General features: G+C 49.2%; 1 protein-coding gene across 1 annotated transcript in view; it reads left to right on the top strand.

Moving 5' to 3' along the window:
* The window catches only part of bcat1 (branched chain amino-acid transaminase 1, cytosolic), a 77,747-nt gene that overhangs the window by 11,769 nt on the left and 46,268 nt on the right, over nucleotides 1-19,710 (top strand). The window contains exons 2-4 of the mRNA XM_070897619.1: nucleotides 1,958-2,014; nucleotides 14,194-14,394; nucleotides 16,532-16,642. Coding sequence (XP_070753720.1) covers nucleotides 1,958-2,014; nucleotides 14,194-14,394; nucleotides 16,532-16,642 — 369 coding nt within the window. The remainder of the gene's footprint in view (nucleotides 1-1,957; nucleotides 2,015-14,193; nucleotides 14,395-16,531; nucleotides 16,643-19,710) is intronic.

Below are 19,710 nucleotides of genomic sequence, written 5' to 3'. Positions count from 1 at the left end.
TTATGTTCTGTTTTTATGTTCTTATGTACAATGTATTCGGAGGTTATAGTGCAATATAATGTCTGGATGATAACAGAACAAGAGTGAGTGCTTTACTGGGGCTGGAGCTGTCCATTATAGCAGCCCAGAGATCACTTCTGTTGTTCCACAATTGATAGCTGGAATAACTCCAGTCAGTACCTTTCTTCCTAAGTTCCTGTCCTGCCTCTGTCCAAATTTAACCAGTCATTAAACACCGGGTGCTTATCGATTTACCAACGTACACCGTGCAATGGGTTCAGGTCAGGTTTTATAAACAGAAAACTACACAGAAAAGAAGAAAGACTTGCATTTATATAGCACCTTTCACAACCACCGGACATCTCAAAGCGCTTTACAGCCAATGAATTACTTTTGGAGTGTAGTCACTGTTGTAATGTGGGAAACACAGCAGCCAATTTGCACACAGCAAGCTCCCACAAACAACAATGTAATAACGACCAGATCATCTGTATTTTTGTGATGTTGATTGAGGGATAAATATTGGCCCAGGACACTGGGGATAACTCCCCTGCTCTTCGTCGAAATAATGCCATGGGATTTGTTACATCCACCTGAGAGGGCAGACGGGGCCTCGGTTTAATGTCTCATCCGAAAGACGGCATCTCCAACAGTGCAGGCACTCCTTCAGCACTGCACTGGAGTATCAGTCTAGATTTTTGTGCTCAAGTTCCTGGCGTGGGACTTGACCCCACAACCTTCTGACTCAGTGGCGAGGATGCTACCCACAGAGCCACAGCCTCTTTTTGTACTAAATGCCCGCACTGCTCGCATCAGTCGTGGCACACACTGATTACCCAGCATTCTGCAGGCACTGTGTTAGACCATGAAATAAGGACGGGGAGATCTCGTGGAGCAATGGGTCGATGGTTGAGTTCAGCAAAGCCCAGACGAAGCAGTGCTGTGCGACACGCTCTCCACAGAGAACATGGACGCCTCTCCCTCTCACTGCCGTCCCCAGCAAGTACTTAACTGTGACCCTCTGGGCTCGAAGGGCCGAATGTCCTACTGCTGCACCTATTTTCTATGTTTCTATGTTAAAGATGCTGTTGCTCGCGGATGAGTGTCTGGGACAAGGGGCAGTGAGTGTCCTGTTGGATAAATTAATGCACGCCCCCTTGTTACAAAGACAGCAGATGCAAGTCTCCAAGGTCAAGCTATTGTTATGGCGACTGATAGCTTCAGAAGTTTTAAGCGCTCATTAGTGTTTACGCTTTAAACTCATTTATTTTGTCAATTAATAATTGTTTTAATTTATTTTTGTGTATATGTATTATTAAATGACTCTTAAACTACCTGTATCCCGCTTTATCGGGCTGGCTATTTGTTTACACTTGTCAGTGGAAAGTACCTGGTGTGACATACATTGTCCTCCGGCCAAAAAGGTTTGTGTATTTTAGTCACAATCAAAGGGCAATGTATTCTGCTGTGCACATTCCAGCTACTGTTGAACGATATTTACTGGCAAAGTATGTGGCCTAAAGTGGGTCATTTGAAACCCCTGAATAATTCCAAGTGTGGAGCTGGGGGTTACTGTGGGGGTTACTGTGGGGGGGGGGGGAATTCACTGTGGGGGTCACTATGGGGTTACTGTGCGGGTTACGGTGGAGTTACCGTGGGGGTTACCGTGGGGTCACCACGGGGGTCACCATGGAGGTCACCATGGAGGTCACCATGGAGGTCACCATAGGGGTAACCGTTGGGGGTTACCGTGGGGAGTTACTGTGGGGGTTACCGTGGGGGTTACTGTGGGGTTAGTGTGTGCAGGTACTTGAGATTTACTGAACGGATTCGACAAGTGTTGTTGTGAATGTCTCGCAATTGTTTTCTCTTGAAGCAAAAGTGGATGTTTTTGGTTGAAGCTTGACACGTTGCACTTTCTATCCAGTTACAATCTTTTGTTCTTTATTTCCTGTAGGGCAGCAAACATGGAACGGATGGGAATTCCCCACAGCCTGGGACTGACACATTTAAGGTATGTCCCTGAATCTAGATTAGTGTCTGGGCACCACATATATGTGGTTCAGTGTTACATGTCAAGGATGCTTTAAAATGTGCATTGAACATTATTGAGACTGGAGAGTAGAAGGATATACAGGGCAATGGCAAGTAGGAGCCAGTACAACCTTAGACTGCAGTGGGGCTGACAGACTCAAGTTATACTGTTGGTTCTGTAGCACTCTATTAAGGGCACATGTGTACTTCCATCTGACACATACAGGTACTGACACACACGCACACACACACACACACACAGGTACTGACGCACACACACAGGTTCCTACACACACACACACACACACACGTTTTTACACACACACACACACACAGGTACTGATGCATGCACACACACACAGATATTGATGCGTGCACACACATACACACACAGGTAGTGATGCATGCACACACACACACACACCGGTATTGATACAGACACACAAACGCACACACACACAGGTATTGATACAGACACACACACACTCACACAGGTGCTGACACACACATGCACACACACGGGTACTGATGCGCACACACACACACACACACACGTAGTGACACACACACACACACATACCGATGCGCGCACACACACACACAGGTACTGATACACACACACACACACACACACACACACACACAGGTACTGATACACACTCACACAGGTACTCTCACACACACACACACACACACACACACACACACATGCGCGCGTACCGATGCACACACACAGGTGTGTCATACTCCCAAATTGTGCTAGGGTTGATTAGACATTTGATGATGAAAGTTCTGTTTCCAGCCTATTGGGCCTGGCAGTGTGATACGTTAGCAGTCATTACATCCCAGAAACTGGGAAATATCATGGGGACTTGATCCATTATGTTTATGCTGTATACTGTGCATTTTCTGGGTCATTTGTTGACTTACTGTGTAGCTGTGTGTTTTGGGGGAAATGTTATACTAAACATCAATGGCCTGGCTGCTCTGTGCCGTTGGTATCCAACGCCAATGATGGATTAATAATTGTGGTATAATGACTGCAATTTACAGAGTAATCATCTGCAGTTTATTACCAGTTAGTGTATATTACAATTAGATAATATCTAGGGATTTCCTGGTTGTAATCTTACGTGAACTCTTGATTGTATACATAGTAATTACACAAACGGAAATCAAAAGCACAATTGTCTGTGTCCAATTAATCCAAGTGTCCGTCATGTGTTAGTACACAACTAGAATCAGGGCTGCTGTTTCACTTTGATAAACCTTTAAAATAAACACTGGCCGATCTTCTGCGGCATTATACACAAGATCTAGTGTAGTCTTCAGGTAAAGTGAGGCTAGAGAGGAGGTGGGAGACCAGGGAATAACCCCCACGTTATTCAGTCCCCATCTTAAAGCCATACATTCTATTCTTATTTTTATATTTCTATTACAAATTACTATGGCCACATTTATAATGGAAATTGTGTAAACGACTGTTCAGGACTGGGGAGGGATAATGGAGATTAGCTGCACTAGGCGATGGACCTGGGCTGTGTTTGCACTGTGGGATGGACCTGTGGGATGGACCTAGGCTGTGTTTGCCACGGGGAATGGATCTGTGGGATGGACCTGTGCTGTGTTTGCACTGTGGGATGGACCTGGGCTGTGTTTGCACTGTGGGATGGACCTGGGCTGTGTTTGCACTGTGGGATGGACCTGGGCTGTGTTTGCACTGTGGGATGGACCTGGGCTGTGTTTGCACTGTGGGATGGACCTGGGCTGTGTTTGCACTGTGGGATGGACCTGTGCTGTGTTTGCACTGTGGGATGGACCTGGGCTGTGTTTGCACTGGGGAATGGTCCTGTGGGATGGACCTGGGCTGTGTTTGCCACGGGGAATGGATCTGGGGGATGGACCTGGGCTGTGTTTGCACTGTGGGATGGACCTGTGTTGTGTTTGCACTGTGGGATGGACCTGTGCTGTGTTTGCACTGTGGGATGGACCTGGGCTGTGTTTGCACTGTGGGATGGACCTGGGCTGTGTTTGCACTGTGGGATGGACCTGGGCTGTGTTTGCACTGTGGGATGGACCTGGGCTGTGTTTGCACTGGGGAATGGTCCTGTGGGATGGACCTGGGCTGTGTTTGCCACGGGGAATGGATCTGTGGGATGGACCTATGCTGTGTTTGCACTGTGGGATGGACCTGGGCTGTGTTTGCACTGTGGGATGGACCTGGGCTGTGTTTGCACTGTGGGATGGACCTGGGCTGTGTTTGCACTGTGGGATGGACCTGGGCTGTGTTTGCACTGTGGGATGGACCTGGGCTGTGTTTGCACTGGGGAATGGTCCTGTGGGATGGACCTGGGCTGTGTTTGCCACGGGGAATGGATCTGTGGGATGGACCTGTGCTGTGTTTGCACTGTGGGATGGACCTGGGCTGTGTTTGCACTGTGGGATGGACCTGGGCTGTGTTTGCACTGTGGGATGGACCTGGGCTGTGTTTGCACTGTGGGATGGACCTGGGCTGTGTTTGCCACGGGGAATGGACCTGGGGGATGGATGTGGGCTGTGGTTGAATTAGAGGCCAGTGGAAATAACGATCAGGCAGGATGTATAATGGATAGCCGATCCACAACTGCCCGTTTTCCGCCACTGCGGAAGTTAAAATCAGCCGTTCTGTGTGTGACTCTCCTTGTTTAGCAAGTAGAATGTTTACATTTTCTAACTGTCAGCATTACATAACTGACAATCTGTTGAGAAATTTGAGGCTGTTTGCTTCAAAATTCAAATAACCTGGGGGTACTTGTGCATGAAACACAAAAGGATAGTATGCAGGTACAGCAAGTGATTAGGCAGGCCAATGGTATATTGGCCTTTATTGCAAAGGGGATGGAGTATAAAAGCAGGGAAGTCTTGCTACAGGATATTGGTGAGGCCACACCTGGAAAACTGTGTGCAGTTTTGGTTTCCATATTTACGAAAGGATATATTTGCTTTGGAGGCAGTTCAGAGAAGGTTCACTAGGTTGATTCCGGAGATGAGGGGGATGACTTATGAGGGAAGGTTGAGGAGGTTGGGCCTCTACTCATTGGAATTCAGAATAATGGGGCCAAGTTTCGGCCTGAGTTGCTCCTGTTTGTTTGGAGCAACTGGTTTAGAATGGAGTATCTTAGAAATTTGAATTCTCGCCATTTAGTTTGCTCCAGTTCTAGTCAGTTCGAACAGTTTCACTTTGGAACAGAATTTTTTTTTCAAAAGGGGGCGTGTCCGGCCACTTACGCCTGTTTTCAAAGTTTAGGCAGTGAAAACTTACTCCAAACTAACTTAGAATGGAGTAAGTGAAGATTTTTGTACGTTCGAAAAAACCTTGTCTACGCTTTAGAAAATCAGGCGTAGGTTACAAATCAGGCGTAGGGAATGGAGCGGGGGGGGAGGGTTTAAAGGGAAGTTTACAAACATTAAACACTTCAGTTTTACAAATAAAGAGCCATCATCAATAATAAATGATAAATACATCAATAAATCAACCAATAAATCAATCAAAAAAAATTAATAAAAAATAAAAAAAATTAAAAAAATCAATAAATAAAACATTTTCTACTTACTGACTGCAGCACCGGGAGTCCTCCAACAGCGTGCTGGGACGACCCCCCCCAGTGTGTCTCTGTCAGTGTCTCTATCTCTCTGTCTGTCTGTGTGTGTGTGTCTCTCACTCTCTGTCTGTCAGTATCTGTGTTTCTGACAGCGAGGGGCGGGGGAGAAGGGGGGTGGGAGGGGGAGGGGGAGAAGGGGGAGGGAGGTAGAGGGGGGTGGGGTGGGGGGAGGAGGGGGTGGGGTGGGGGGGGGAGGAGGGGGGTGGGGGAGGAGGAGGGAGGTGGGGGGGTGGGGAGGAGGTGGGGGAGGAGGTTGGGGGGGAGGAGGAGGAGGGGGAGGAGGAGGAGGTGGGGGGGAGGAGGGGGAGGAGGAGGAGGAGGGGGGTGAGGGGGAGGGAGGGAGGGAAGGAGAGAGGAGGGAGGGAGGGAAGGAGAGAGGAGGGAGGGAGGAAAGGAGAGGGGGGATGGAAGGGAGAGAAGGAGGCTGAACGGCCGGGCCCAAGATTTCGGGCTGGATTTACAGGTAGGTGGCGTCGGGTTTCGGGGGGGGGGTCGCAGAGGTCACCGGGGGGGGGGGGGTAAGAGTCGCGGAGGTCCGGGGGGGGAGGGAGCGGAGGTCGAGTCGCCGGGGGTGGAGGGGGAAGCAGAGGTCGAGTCGGGGGGGGGCGGGGGGGGGAAAGCGGGGGTCCGGTCGGGTGGGAGGAGCCTTATCCACGCAGCCCCAGTGAAGCCATTCGGCCAGGGCTAGGGGCTGCGTGCTTCGGGCCCCTCCCACAGTTTTGCCCACTGTAGCGCGCATGTGCAGAGGACCCGGTACTGTTTTCAGCGCAGAGACCTGGCTCCGCCCCCTACAGCTCGTGCTGCGCCGCGCCCAGCTCCAGAGGGCCTGCAGGGAGCCGGAGAATAGGTAAGTTTTTTTTAGGCGCACTTTCTGGCGCAAAAGGCGGGTGTCCAGGGAAACGGCGCAGCCCGAAACTTGGGCCCAATGAGAGGTGATCTTATTGAAACGTATAAGATTATGAGGGGGTTTGGCAAGGCGGATGCAGAGAGGATGCAGAGACTAATACTAGGGGGCATAATCTTAGAACAAGGGGCCGCCCATTTAAAACTGAGATGAAGAGGAATTTCTTCTCTCAGAGGGTTGTAAATCTGTGGAATTCGCTGCCTCAAAGAGCTGTGGAAGCCGGGACATTGAATAAATTTAAGACAGAGATAGACAGTTTCTTAATTGATAAGGGGATAAGGGGTTATGGGGAGCAGGCAGGGAAGTGGACCTGAGTCCATGATCGTATCAGCCATGATCGTATTAAATGACGGAGCAGGCTCGAGGGGCCGTATGGCCTACTCCTGCTCCTATTTCTTATGCTCTTATGTTCTTATGTAACTCGAATTACAACAAGGAAAAGGACTGTTTGTCTCTGAGCTTTCTGGAGTTTATAGAACACGAAACAACTCCATGCTTAAATTCAATCACGTTATTATGAAATAGGTACATCTTTGGGGAGGGAAGGTAGTGTGAGTTTAATGTGTTTAAACGCTTTTTGGATATTGTAAATTAAAGTTACTGAAGGACGAAAGAAATAATTTCAGAAGGGATTTTGAGTAATTTGTGGGAGTATTGTGTACAGTTTTAGTCTCCTTACCTGAGGAAAGATATACTTGCCATTGAGGGAGTGCAACGAAGGTTCACCTACTGATTCCTGGGATGGGGGAATTGTCCTATGAGGAGAGATTGAGTAGACTAGGCCTATATTCTCTAGAGTTTAGAAGAATGAGAGGTGATCTCATTGAAACATATAAAATTCATCCAGGGCTTGATAGGGTAGATGCAGGGAGGATGTTTCCCCTGGCTAGAGAGTCTAGAACCAGGGGTCACATCTCAGAATAAGGGGTCGGCCATTTAGGACTGAGATGAGGAGAAAGTTCTTCACTCAGAGGGTAGTGAATCTCTGGAATTCTCAGCCCCAGAGGGCTGTGGAGGCTCAGTCTTTGAGTATAGTCAAGACAGAGATCGATAGATTTTTAGATATTAAAGCAATCAAGGGATATGGGGATCGGGCAGGAAAGTGGAGTTGAGGTTGAAGATCAGCCATGATTTCATTGAATGGTGGAGCAGGCTCGAGGGGCCGAATGGCCTACTCCTGCTCCTAATTCTTATGTTCTTATGTTCTAACAGCACTGTGGGAGTTCCTTCACCACAAGGACTGCAGCGGTTCAAGAAGGCGGTTCACCACCACCTTCTCGAGGGCAATTAGGGACGGGCAGTAAATGCCAGCCTTGCCAGCGATGCCCACATCCCGGGAACGAATATGAAAAAACAAATTATAATAGCGGGGGAAGGTCGCCTTAAAAAGTAGCAAAAACATGACAGCAGGAAGTCAAGTTGTGCAGACAGGAAGTGCATGTAGGCATAAGATACAGATAATTGCCTTGAATGTCATTGTAATGTGCAGTGACATTTATCATGAATTACTGTCAGGGTAAATTTTCCCGTTGACTGCTCGCGGGTCAGAGCCTCAACTGCAGGAAGCATATATTGGCCAATCGCTCGTGCTGAGGGTTGTCACCGCTTCGATGTGCACCTGTGATTTCCCCGTACCCAGTCCCGGCCGCATGCGATTCTGTGTGAGAGCACGCTATCAGAAAACTCAGCTCCTTAAGTGAACCTTTATACATTCGCCCCTCATTGTTTAAAAATGCCTGGCAACTAATGTACAATATAACAGCGTCTGACCAAATCCCCGCGGCAACAGTGACAACATTTATAAGCATCAGATCTCTAGTTCGGTAAAGCAGCCTTTCTGCTCAGGTAATTTAACTGGAAAATATCCAGTGCCTGTGATGTGACCACATCTACTCGATATTTTCCAGTCACACCACCTGACAGGTTACTTTCTCTAACCAGAGATCTGATGCATATACATATTGTCATTGTCGCCGTGGGGATTTGGTCAGGCGTTTTATTGCTAATGTCACTGTGTCACATGTGTGGGAAGAACAGTGGCTTTACATTTTATAATATTAAGACCAGATTCAGAAATGTGGAGAATCATAACCACTATAGTGCTGTGTGTAACAGTGTATATTACAGGTACAACATCTCAAATCCATCAACCTCGGGACTGAGAGAGAGCGTGCCACTTTTTGGATTTTGCCGAATTTCGGGCCTCGTTGTTGCCGCTCCTTGGCGCCCGCTGATGCTCCGCTCCTCGCCGATCCTTCGCTCCTCACCGCCCGGCGATTCCCGCCAATTCTCGCCGCCCATGACCCCTCCCAGGCGCTGCGGTTTTTTTACCGGTTTCCTCGTCCCTCGCCGCCCGAGGTCGCCATCTTGGCCACCTGAAAAATGTCCGGTTTTGGGACAGCTGGATTCAGGACGTTGTACCTGTACAGTATTTGAGACTGTGAATATACATTGTTAGTGCAGTTTTTGGAGGCACAGGTTGAACCTCTCTTATCCGGAACCTTCGGGACCTGGCCTGTGCCAGATAAGGAATTTTGCCGGATGAGGGGTGGTCACATTAAATTGGATAGTACAGGTACTGAGCAAAGGGGGATATCGGGGCTGGCTGGCTTGGGGCTGGGATGCGGCAGAGCGATCATGGTGGTGGGGGCGGGGGGGAGGGGGAGGTGGATCGCAGGGTCAGGCCAGCGATTGCGGGAGTCGGCAGCGAGGAAGGACTTCAATTTGTTCATGTCGGAGTTCTGTGCACGCGCCACCCGGTGGCCGGGAATAGTTCTGAATGAGTGGTGGTTCTGGATAAGGGAGTTCTGGATAAGGGAGGTTCAACCTGTGTAAAGACCAGAGAATGTAGCACCAACTCTACAAAAACCAAATGGACTAATTGATAAAATAAATACGTGTGTTATGTTTATATACCGACTGCCTCTTGCCTTTGCCATTTCAGCTCTTCCCCTTGAATCTTGACTTGCTTGTTTGCAATTTACACAAGGCACTTTCTTGTAGCTTAATATATCTGGAAAAGAATGTTAAACAATCTTGCATTTTATAGTGCTTTTCATGTCGTCAGGATGACCTAAAAGCCAAGGAAGTACTTTGAAGTGTCACCACCTGGTTCTTGTAGCACTCTCGCCTCTGAGTCAGAAGGTTGTTGGTTCAAGTCCCACTCCATGAGACTTGAGCACATAAATCTAGGCTGACACTGCAGTGCAGTTCTGTGGGAGTGCTGCAATGTCGGAGGTGCTGCCTCTCAGATGAACTGCTAAACCGAGGCCCCTTCTGCTCTCTCAGGTGGGTGTAAAAGATCCCATGGCACTATTTCAAAGAAGAGCAGGGGAGTTATCCCCAGTGTCCTGGTCAACCAGCTCCTACAAAAACAGATGATCTGGTCATTATCATATTGCTGTTTGTGGGAGCTTGCCGTGCACAAATTGACTGCTTCCTTTCCTGCATTACAACAGTGACTACACTTCAAAAGGTACTTCATTGGCTGTAAAGCACTTTGGGACGGTCGGAGGTTGTGAAAGGCGATATAGAAATGCAGTTGGCTATGGAGAAACATGCCCGGCAGTGACAAACAGAAGACCAAATGCCTTCCTCCCCCTTTGGTTTCTGGGTCACAGCTTTGAGCCCAGACTAACACAGAGAGCCTCATGTTCGTTTTCGCCTGGCGTCCTTTCCCCACACCATGCACCCTGGCGCCGATAGATCGCAATCGCCTTGCTGTTGCTTCAGCCCGTGCTTGGTGCCGGTGTGGATGGGAACAGGTATAGGCTGGGTACAGTGGTGTGCGGGAGCGGGTATAGGCTGGGTACAATGGTGAGCGGGTATAGGGCGGGTACAGTGGTGAGTGGGAGCGGGTATAGGGCGGGTACAGTGGTGAGTGGGAATGGGTATAGGGCAGGTACAGTGGTGAGCGGGAGCGGGTATAGGCTGGGTACAATGGTGAGCGGGTATAGGGCGGGTACAGTGGTGAGTGGGAGCGGATATAGGGCGGGTACAGTGGTGAGTGGGAATGGGTATAGGGCAGGTACAGTGGTGAGCGGGAGCGGGTATAGGCTGGGTACAATGGTGAGCGGGTATAGGGCGGGTACAGTGGTGAGCGGGAATGGGTGTAGGGCAGGTACAATGGTGGGAGACAAAACCAACGTGCAAGAATCAAGTGAGGTGCAAAGTTCCCCTTGTTCCACTTCCACAGTGTGACCTAACCCTAACCCCTGCCTGTTGTGGCACCTAATAACCTGTGTGGAGTTGTGAATAATTGTGCACATGGGGATACAGCGAGACATTGAGTGATGTCTGCGACGGGGAATCAGGCAGGTCATAAAACAATGAAATTAGAACTGGTGACAGAAATCGGCCCCGTGTGAATTATTTCTGAAGGGAACTTGGCAAATACCATGTAGCACAAATCTGATCGATCTGGTGAACCTTTCTCATTTTTCAGATTGATATAATCCAATAGATTTCCTTCGTGGCTTTTAAAATGGCCACGTGTTTTTCTGCATGCCTTCTGTTTACACTAACTTTAACTTGACATAACTTTAATTTCCCTTCCACCCAATGGTTAACTTATGAGGACAGTTTGCATAAACTAGGTTTGTATTCCCCTGAGTTTAGAGGATTGAGGGCTGATCTGATCGAGGTGTGTAAAATGATAAAAGGATTCAGCAGGATAGATACAACAACAACAACTTGTATTTATATAGCACCTTTAAAGTAGTGAAACGTCCCAAGGCGCTTCACAGGAGTATTATGCGATAAAAATTTGACACCGAGCCGCATAAGTAGAAATTAATACAGGTGACCAAAAGCTTAGTCAAAGAGTATGTTTTAAGGAGCGTCTTGAAGGAGGAAAGAGAGGTAGAGAGGTTTAGGCAGGGAGTTCCAGAGCTTGGGGCCCAGGCAACAGAAGGCACAGCCACCAATGGTTGAACAATTATAATCAGCGATGCTCGAGGGCAGAATTAGAGGAGCGCAGACATCTCGGGGGTTGTGGGGCTGGAGGAGATTACAGAGATAGGGAGGGGCAAGGACATGGAGGGATTTGAAAATAAGGATGAGAATTGTGAAATCGAGGCGTTGCTTAACCAGAAGCCAATGTAGGTCAGCGAGCACAGGGGTGATGGGTGAGTTAGGACATGGGCAGCCGAGTTTTGGATCACCTCTAGTTTACGTAGGGTAGAATATGGAAGGCCAGCCAGGAGTGTGTTGGAATAGTCAAGTGTGGAGGTAACAAAGGGCTTCCTCTGATAGGGGAATCCAGAACAAGGGGAAACAGTCTTAAAATTTAGAGCGAGTGATGTCACACAAAGGGCAGTCAAAATCTGGAATTCTCTTCCCCAAAAAAGGCTGTGGATTCTGAGGGTCAATTGGAGCGTTCTAGACTGAGATGGATCGATTTGTGTTGGGTAAGGGTATCAAGGGATATGGATCAAAGACGGGTCAATGGGGTTGAGGTATAGATCGGCCATTATCTAATTGAATGACGGAACAGGCATGCGTGGCTGAATGGCCTCTCCTCCTGTTCCTCTGTTCCAACTAATAGTTTTTGTTCAATCCCTCATTTTAGACGTGCTTTCTGTGTTGCCCAATGACCCTAGTTGAGAGGGTTTGCAAGCATCAGGGTCCCTAGTCGGGGGTCTGTGCCAGCTATGTAACTGGCCATCAGGAGGTGGACAAGAGCAGCCTCTCTTAACTTTCACTTTGACTTTTCCTCCCTTCTCGGTTGGAAAGTGCCTTCATGGCCCCTCCTTTCCATGAGTATAGGAGCCAGGATGTCTTACTACAGTTATACAGGGCCTTGGTGAGACCACACCTGGAGTATTGTGTGCAGTTTTGGTCTCCTTACCTAAGAAAGGATATATTTGCCATAGAGGGAGTGCAACGAAGGTCCACCAGACTGATTCCTGGGATGGCAGGACTGTAGTATGAGGAGAGATTGGGTCGACTAGGCCTGTATTCACTATAATTTAGAAGAATGAGAGGAGATCTCATTGAAACGTATAAAATTCTGACTGGGTTGGACAGACTGGATGCGGGGAGGATGTTTCCCCTGGGCTGGGAAGTCCAGAACAAGGGGACTCAGTCTCAGGATACGGGGTAGGAAATTTAGGACCGAGATGAGGAGAAATGTTTTCACTCAGAGGGTGGTGAACCTGTGGAATTCTCTACCACAGAAGGCTGTGGAGGCCAAGTCACTGAATATATTTAAGAGGGAGATAGATAGATTTCGAGAAACAAAGGGCATCAAGGGGTATGGGGAAAAAGCGGGAATATGGTGTTGAGATAGAGGACCAGCCATGATCATATTGAATGGCGGTGCAGGCTCGAAGGGTCGAATGGCCTACTACTGCTCCTGTTTTCTATGTTTCTATGACTCGACTGCGGTAGGGAACTCGCCTGCGTTGGGAAGTGATCGCAGCTTTACTGTTCCATGGCCCAGCTGCTTTGAACACCAGTGTGCAGTGACCATAGCCTGAGTCGCTACAAGGTCAAACTCGGGGAGACCGCGTGGTGATTCCACCGTCTGATGCTTCGAGCGATGACCACAGTGGACGTGCCCCAGGAAGTCGTGGACACGCAGCCCCAGTTTCACGAGGTGCGGACTCTGAGACCGCCAATCCCAATCGGGAGCGGTGGATCACATCAATCGCTCCTTGTAGGCAATCATTCCTAATTTGCTGCATTCACCAGAAAAGATCCGAAAAATAAACCTGTGAACGGTTCGGTTTTACAAGGATGTTACCAGAATGGAGAGGATGCAACTATGAGCAGGCTCGGGGCTCTTTCCTCTGAAGAGCAGAGAACATAAGAGCAAAAGAATTAGGAGCAGGAGTCGGCCACTCGGCCCCTTGAGCCTGCTCCGCCATTCAATGAGATCATGGCTGATCTTCGACCTCAACTCCACTTTCCTGCACTATCCCCATATCCCTTGATTCCCTCAATATCCAAAAATCTATCGATCTCTGTCTTGAATATGCTCAAAGACTGAGCCTCCACAGCCCTCTGGGGTAGAGAATTCCAAAAATTTACCACCCTCTGAGTGAAGAAGTTTCTCCTCATCTCAGTCTTAAATGGCCGACCCCTTATTTTGAGACTGTGACCCCTGGTTCTAGACTCCCCAGCCATCCTCCCTGCATCTACCCTGTCAAGCCCTGTAGGAATTTTGTATGTTTCAATGAGATCACCTCTCATTCTTCTAAACTGTAGAGAATATAGACCTTTAAAATTGTGACACAGTAGGCATGGAGCAACTGTTTCCGCTTGTGAGTCACTAACAGATCAAATAAAAAGTTTAAGAGCAATTCCTTTACACAGAGAGTGAGTATGTGGAACTCGCTGCCACAGGGAGTGGTTTAAACAGAGAGCATTGATGTAATTAAGGGGAGGCTTGATGCATAGATGAGGGAGAAGGGAATAGAGGGGGGCAGGGCGGGAGGAGGCTAATTGAGTGGGAGGAGGCTTCTGTGGAGCATAAACTCCGGCACAGACCCATTCGGCCAAATGGCCTGTTTCTGTGCTGCAGACACGATGTAATGTTGCACACACCAACTTTTCAGAAGATTGCGAACTGGTGTTTCTTTAGCCTGAATATTTTTTTTCCTTTTCTTCAAGGCTGCCGATGTTGAGATTGAACTGGTTTCAGCTTCAGCAGAGAAGCCGGACCCGACCCGGCTTGCATTTGGGGCGGTGTTCACTGATCACATGCTGATGATTCGCTGGACGGCAGCAAGAGGCTGGGACAAGCCACAGATTAAACCGCTGCAGAATCTCTCGCTCCATCCGGCAGTGTCGGCGCTCCATTATTCGGTGGAGGTGAGTTGGCGGGAGGGAAGTCCTCCCTCTGCTTCGCTTTCCTTTGTTCACTGTGCCAGCTGTGGCTCAGTTGGTAGCACTCTCACCTCTCATTTAGAAGGTCATGGGTTTGAGTCCAAATTTGTGCGCATATTCTCGGCTAACATTCCCGGTGCAGTGCCGAGGGAGCACTGCACTGCCAGAGGTGCCGTCTGTCGGATGGGACGTCTGCCCTCTCAGGTGAAAAATCCCACGGCACTCCCAAAACCCCCCGCGACCTCTCCCACCTCAAAGGACAAGGGCAGCAGGCGCATGGGAACACCACCACCTCCACGTTCCCCTCCGAGTCACACACCATCCTGACTTGGAAATATATCGCCGTTCCTTCATCGTCGCTGGGGCAAAATCCTGGAACTCCTTCCCTAACAGCACTGTGGGAGCACCTTCACCACACGGAACGGACTGCAGCGGTTCAAGAAGGCGGCTCACCACCTCCTTCTCAAGGGGCAATTAGGGATGGGCAATATACTGAAGAGGAGCAGGGGAATTCTCCTTAGTGTCCTGGCTAACGTTTATCCCTTAACCTACATCACTAAAACAGATGATCTGGTCATTATCACATTGCTGTTTGTGGGAGCTTGCTATGCACAAATTGGCTGCCGTGTTTCCCACATGACAACAGTGACTGCACTTCAAAAGTAATTCATTGGCTGTAAAGCGCTTTGGGACACCCAGTGGTCGTGAAAGGCGCTATAGAAATGCAAAACCTTCTTTATCACAATAGAGCAGTTTAAGTTTTTGAGCTAATTTGAGGTTTTGCGCAGGCCGGATACACTGTAATCGCTGGTCTGGGGCCACCTGCAGACAGGAACTGCCATTGCCTCTGTGCTTCCATGCGTCTAATCAATCGCACGGCACTCTCCCAGACAGGACTGTGAGAGACACAGACACAGGACCTGCTTTCTGTCTGGAGATGGGCTGTGCGACTGACTAGACGTACAGACGCACAGAGCTCACTCTTAACACTCTTAACAAATCAGCGCGGTCCCGGCCTGCAAGACCATCAGCAGGCCGGGGCCATTAGAGGGAGCAGAGTGCGGCGACATACCACTGCAGGGAGCAGTGCGTGGTGCTGCAGGAGGGCGACGGCTGACTGCAGTGTGGGCAGGTACACTAGGAGCACCGAGGTCGGGGCAGAGGAGCTGCGAGAGATTGTAGAGGGACATGATCGGGGCCCAGGAGAGGTGTGAGTTCGGGGCCCAGAAGAGGCGAGGGCCCTGGGCCAGCATGGGCCAGCCCACACTGCGATATATGTGCGCACTAGGTCCGTGCAGCAGAGCTGGTCTCCAGTCATCTTGGTTAATCCTTGCCACTGAGCCAAGACCTAGCTCTGTCAAGCCCGTGTGGTGGCTGGTGTACAACGGCCACCACATGTTAAAAAAATCCACGCACAGGCATCTTCCACCCTTCAGGGTGTAGTTCAGGACCTGGAATATTAGGTCCTTCATTGAAACACCTGTGAACTCAGCCCTTTTTGGTGTGGAAGCAAGTAATCCTCGCATCGAGGGACTGCCTACAATGATGATTTTGATTTGTGTTTATTATTTTGGAGAATGTATGACGAGCACACTGTACAGTAATTGGTTGACGTACATTGTCCTGAACGGAGACTTTTCCTGCTCCTCGGATGCTGCGGGAGACGGACCACAGCACCCTCTGGTGGTATTTACCTGGCACTGCATGATGCTGCACAGCTGGAAGAAAGAACTTGCATTTCTGTAGCGCCTATCATGTCGCCACCTCAGGACATCCCAAAGCGCTTTACAGTCAGTGCAGTATTTTTGAAGTGTAGTCACTGTTGTAATGTAGGAAACGCGGCGACTAAATTATGCACAGCAAGTTCCCACAATAAGCTGCTCTGTTTCAGTGATAGAGGTTGAGGGATAAATATTGGCCAGGACACCGGGGATAACTTACCGAGCAAGATTTTTAACTGACCTGTAAACCAGAAATGGGAATGAGCAGAAAACCTGCCGTACAATGAAGTGCCTCACATACGCAATTCAAAGACAACTTTTCTCGACCACGTTTTTTTTTTAACTGATCAGCCGTGGAATCTCCTGAAAATGATGTGTTTGACCTGATGTTTTCCCTACAGCTGTTTGAAGGGATGAAAGCATATCGAGGAGTTGACAATAAGATTCGGCTGTTCAGGCCCATGTTGAACATGGAACGGATGCTGCGATCAGCCACCAGAGCCTGCTTACCTGTGAGTATCTGGGCAGGTGTGCCAGCATTCATCTTCACAGATCGATAACGGCATAGAAAACGTCTGCATCCTAACTTGGCAGCTCCTTATAACGCAGTGCGCTTTTCTTCTGTAATGCAATGCTTGATCCAAAGGTGGTGCGATCTTGTTAATCAATGCATGCTGTAATCAGCGCATAGACCTTTAATTACAACTCTAATTGTCTGTGTTTATAAGTCTACATTAGACATCTAGCAACATAGGCCCCAAGTTTCCACATGATTTGCTCCTGATTTTTAGGAGCAACTGGTGTAGAACGGAGTATCTTAGAAATCGGAATTCTCGTCATTTAGTTTGCTCCAGTTCTAGTCAGTTAGAACAGTTTCACTTTGGAACAGAATTTTTTTTTCAAAAGGGGGCGTGTCCGGCCACTTACGCCTGTTTTCAAAGTTTCGTGAGTGAAAACTTACTCCAAACTAACTTGGAATGGAGTAAGTGAAGATTTTTGTATGCTCGAAAAAACCTTGTCTACACTTTAGAAAATCAGGCGTAGGTTACAAATCAGGCGCAGGGAATAGTGGGGGGGGGGTTGTTTAAAGTGAAGTTTACAAACATTAAACACTTCAGTTTTACAAATAAAGAGCTATCATCAATAATAAATGATAAATACATCAATAAATCAACCAATAAATCAATCAAAAAAAATTAATAAGAAATATTTTTTTTTTTAAATCAATAAATAAAACATTTTCTACTTACCGACTGCAGCACCGGGAGCCCTCCAACAGCGTGCTGGGATGCCCCCCTCAATGTGTCTCTGTCAGTGTCTCTATCTCTCTGTCTGTGTGTCTCTCATTCTCTGTCTATCAGTGTCTGTGTTTCTGACAGCGAGGGGAGGGGGAGGAGGGGGTTAGAGGGAGAGAGGGGGGGAGCAGAGGGAGGGAAGAGGGAAGGAAGAGGGAGGGATGGGGAGAAGGGGGAGGAGGGGGGGAGAACGGGGGAGGGGGGAGAAGGGGATAAAGGGTAGATGGGGGAGAAAGGAGATGGGGGGAAAGGAGATGGGGGAAAGGAGATGGGGGGGAAAGGAGATGGGGGGGGAAGGAGATTGGGGGGGTGGGGGGGAAGGAGAAGGGGGAGGGAGGCTGAACGGGCCTGGCCCGAGACTTTGGGCAGGGCCCGTCCCCAGCACCAGATTTACAGGTAGGTGGCGTTGGGTCGGGTCGGGGGGGTGGTGGGAGGGAGGTCGGTTCGGTTTGGGTCGGGGAGAGGGAGGTCAGGTCGGGGGGAGGGAGGTCAAGTCGGATCCAGTCCGGGGGCGGGGGGGGTGGGAGCGGGTGTCGGGTTGGGTCCGGTCTGGGGGCGGGGGGGGGGGGGGGGGGAGCGGGTGTCGGGTCCGGTCCGGGGGGTGGGGGGGAGCAGGTGTCAGGTCCGGTCCGGAGGCGGGAAGCGGGAGTCGGGTCGGGAGGAAGCAGGAGCTGGCCGTGGGAGGAGCCTTATTCACGCATTCGGCCAGGGCTAGGGGCTGCGTGCTTTGGGCCCCTCCCACACAGTTTTGGGCGCCTGGAGCTACTGAACACGCACGCCCACTGTAGCGCGCATGTGCAGAGGTCCCGGCACTGTTTTCGGCGCAGGGACCTGGCTCCGCCCCCTACAGCTCCTGCTGCGCCGCGCCGAGGGCCAGAGGACCTGCAGGGAGGTGGAGAATACGGAGGGTTTTTTTAGGCGCACTTTGTGGCGCGAAAAACGGGCGTCCAGGTCAGGACTGTGCCGTTCTAGGCGCGGCTCGAAACTTGGGCCCATAGAAACAGGAAAACATAAGAAATAGGAGCAGGAGTTGGCCATTTGGCCCCTCGAGCCTGCTCCGCCATTCACTAAGATCATGGCTGATTTGATCCTGGCCTCAAATCCACCTCCCTATAACCCTTGACTCCCTTAGTGTTCAAAATTTTGTCTATCTCCACCTGAAATATATTCAATGACCCAGCCGCTGGGGTAGAGAATTCCAAAGGTTCATGACCGACTGAGAGAAAAAATTCCTCCTCATCTCCATTTTAAATGGGCGACCCCTTATTCTGAAACTATGCCCCCTAGTTCTAGATTCCCCCACGAGTGGAAATATCCTCTCTGCATCTACCCTGTCAAGCCCCGCTCAGTATCTTTTATGTTTCAATAAGCTCGCCTCTCATTCTTCTAAACTCCTGAGCGTATAGGCCCAACCTGGTCAACCTTTCTTCATAAGACAATCTCTTCATCTCAGGAATCAACTTCATGAACCTTCACTGATCTGCCTCCAATGCAAGTATATCCTTCCTTAAATACGGAGACCAAAACTGTACGTAGTACTCCAGGTGTGGTCTCACCAATGCCCTGTACAGTTGTAGCAGGACTTCCCTACTTTTATACTTCATTCCCCTTGCAATAAAGGCCAACATTCCATTTGCCTTCCTGATTACTTGTTGTACCTGCATACTAACTTTTTGTGTTTCATGCACAAGGCCCCCCAGATCCCTCTGTACCGCGGCATTTTGTAATCTCTTCCCATTTAAATATTAATTTGCTTTTTTATTTTTCCTACCAAAGTGGATAATCTCACATTTTCCAACATTAAATTCCATCTGCCAAATTTTTGCCCACTCACTTAGCCTGTCTATATCCCTTTGCAGATTCTTTGTGTCCTCCTCACAACTTGCTTTCCCACCTATCTTTGTATCATCAGCAAACTTGGCTACATTACACTCGGTCCCTTCATCCAAGTCATTAATATAGATTGTAAATAGTTGAGGCCCCAGCACTGATCCCAGTGGCGCCCCACTAGTTACCGTTTGCCAACCGGAAAATGACTCATTTATCCCGACTCTCTGTTTTCTGTTAGTTAGCCAATCCTCTATCTATACTAATATATTCTTCTTCTTAGGTAGTCCCTCGGAGTCGAGAATGACTTGCTTCCACATTAAAATGAGTTCTCAGGTGACTGAGGCGTCCAATGCAGGATCTACAGTCTCTGTCATAGGTGGGGCAGACAGTGGTTGGGTTGTCGTGCGCTCCTTCCGTTGTTTGCGCTTGGCTTCCGCGTGCTCCCGGCAAAGAGA

Source organism: Pristiophorus japonicus, chromosome 13 (genome assembly GCF_044704955.1).
Source record: "Pristiophorus japonicus isolate sPriJap1 chromosome 13, sPriJap1.hap1, whole genome shotgun sequence".
NCBI classification, from domain to species: Eukaryota; Metazoa; Chordata; class Chondrichthyes; family Pristiophoridae; genus Pristiophorus; species Pristiophorus japonicus.
Note: the sequence above shows the minus strand (reverse complement) of the source record. Positions and strands in the feature narration are given on the sequence as shown.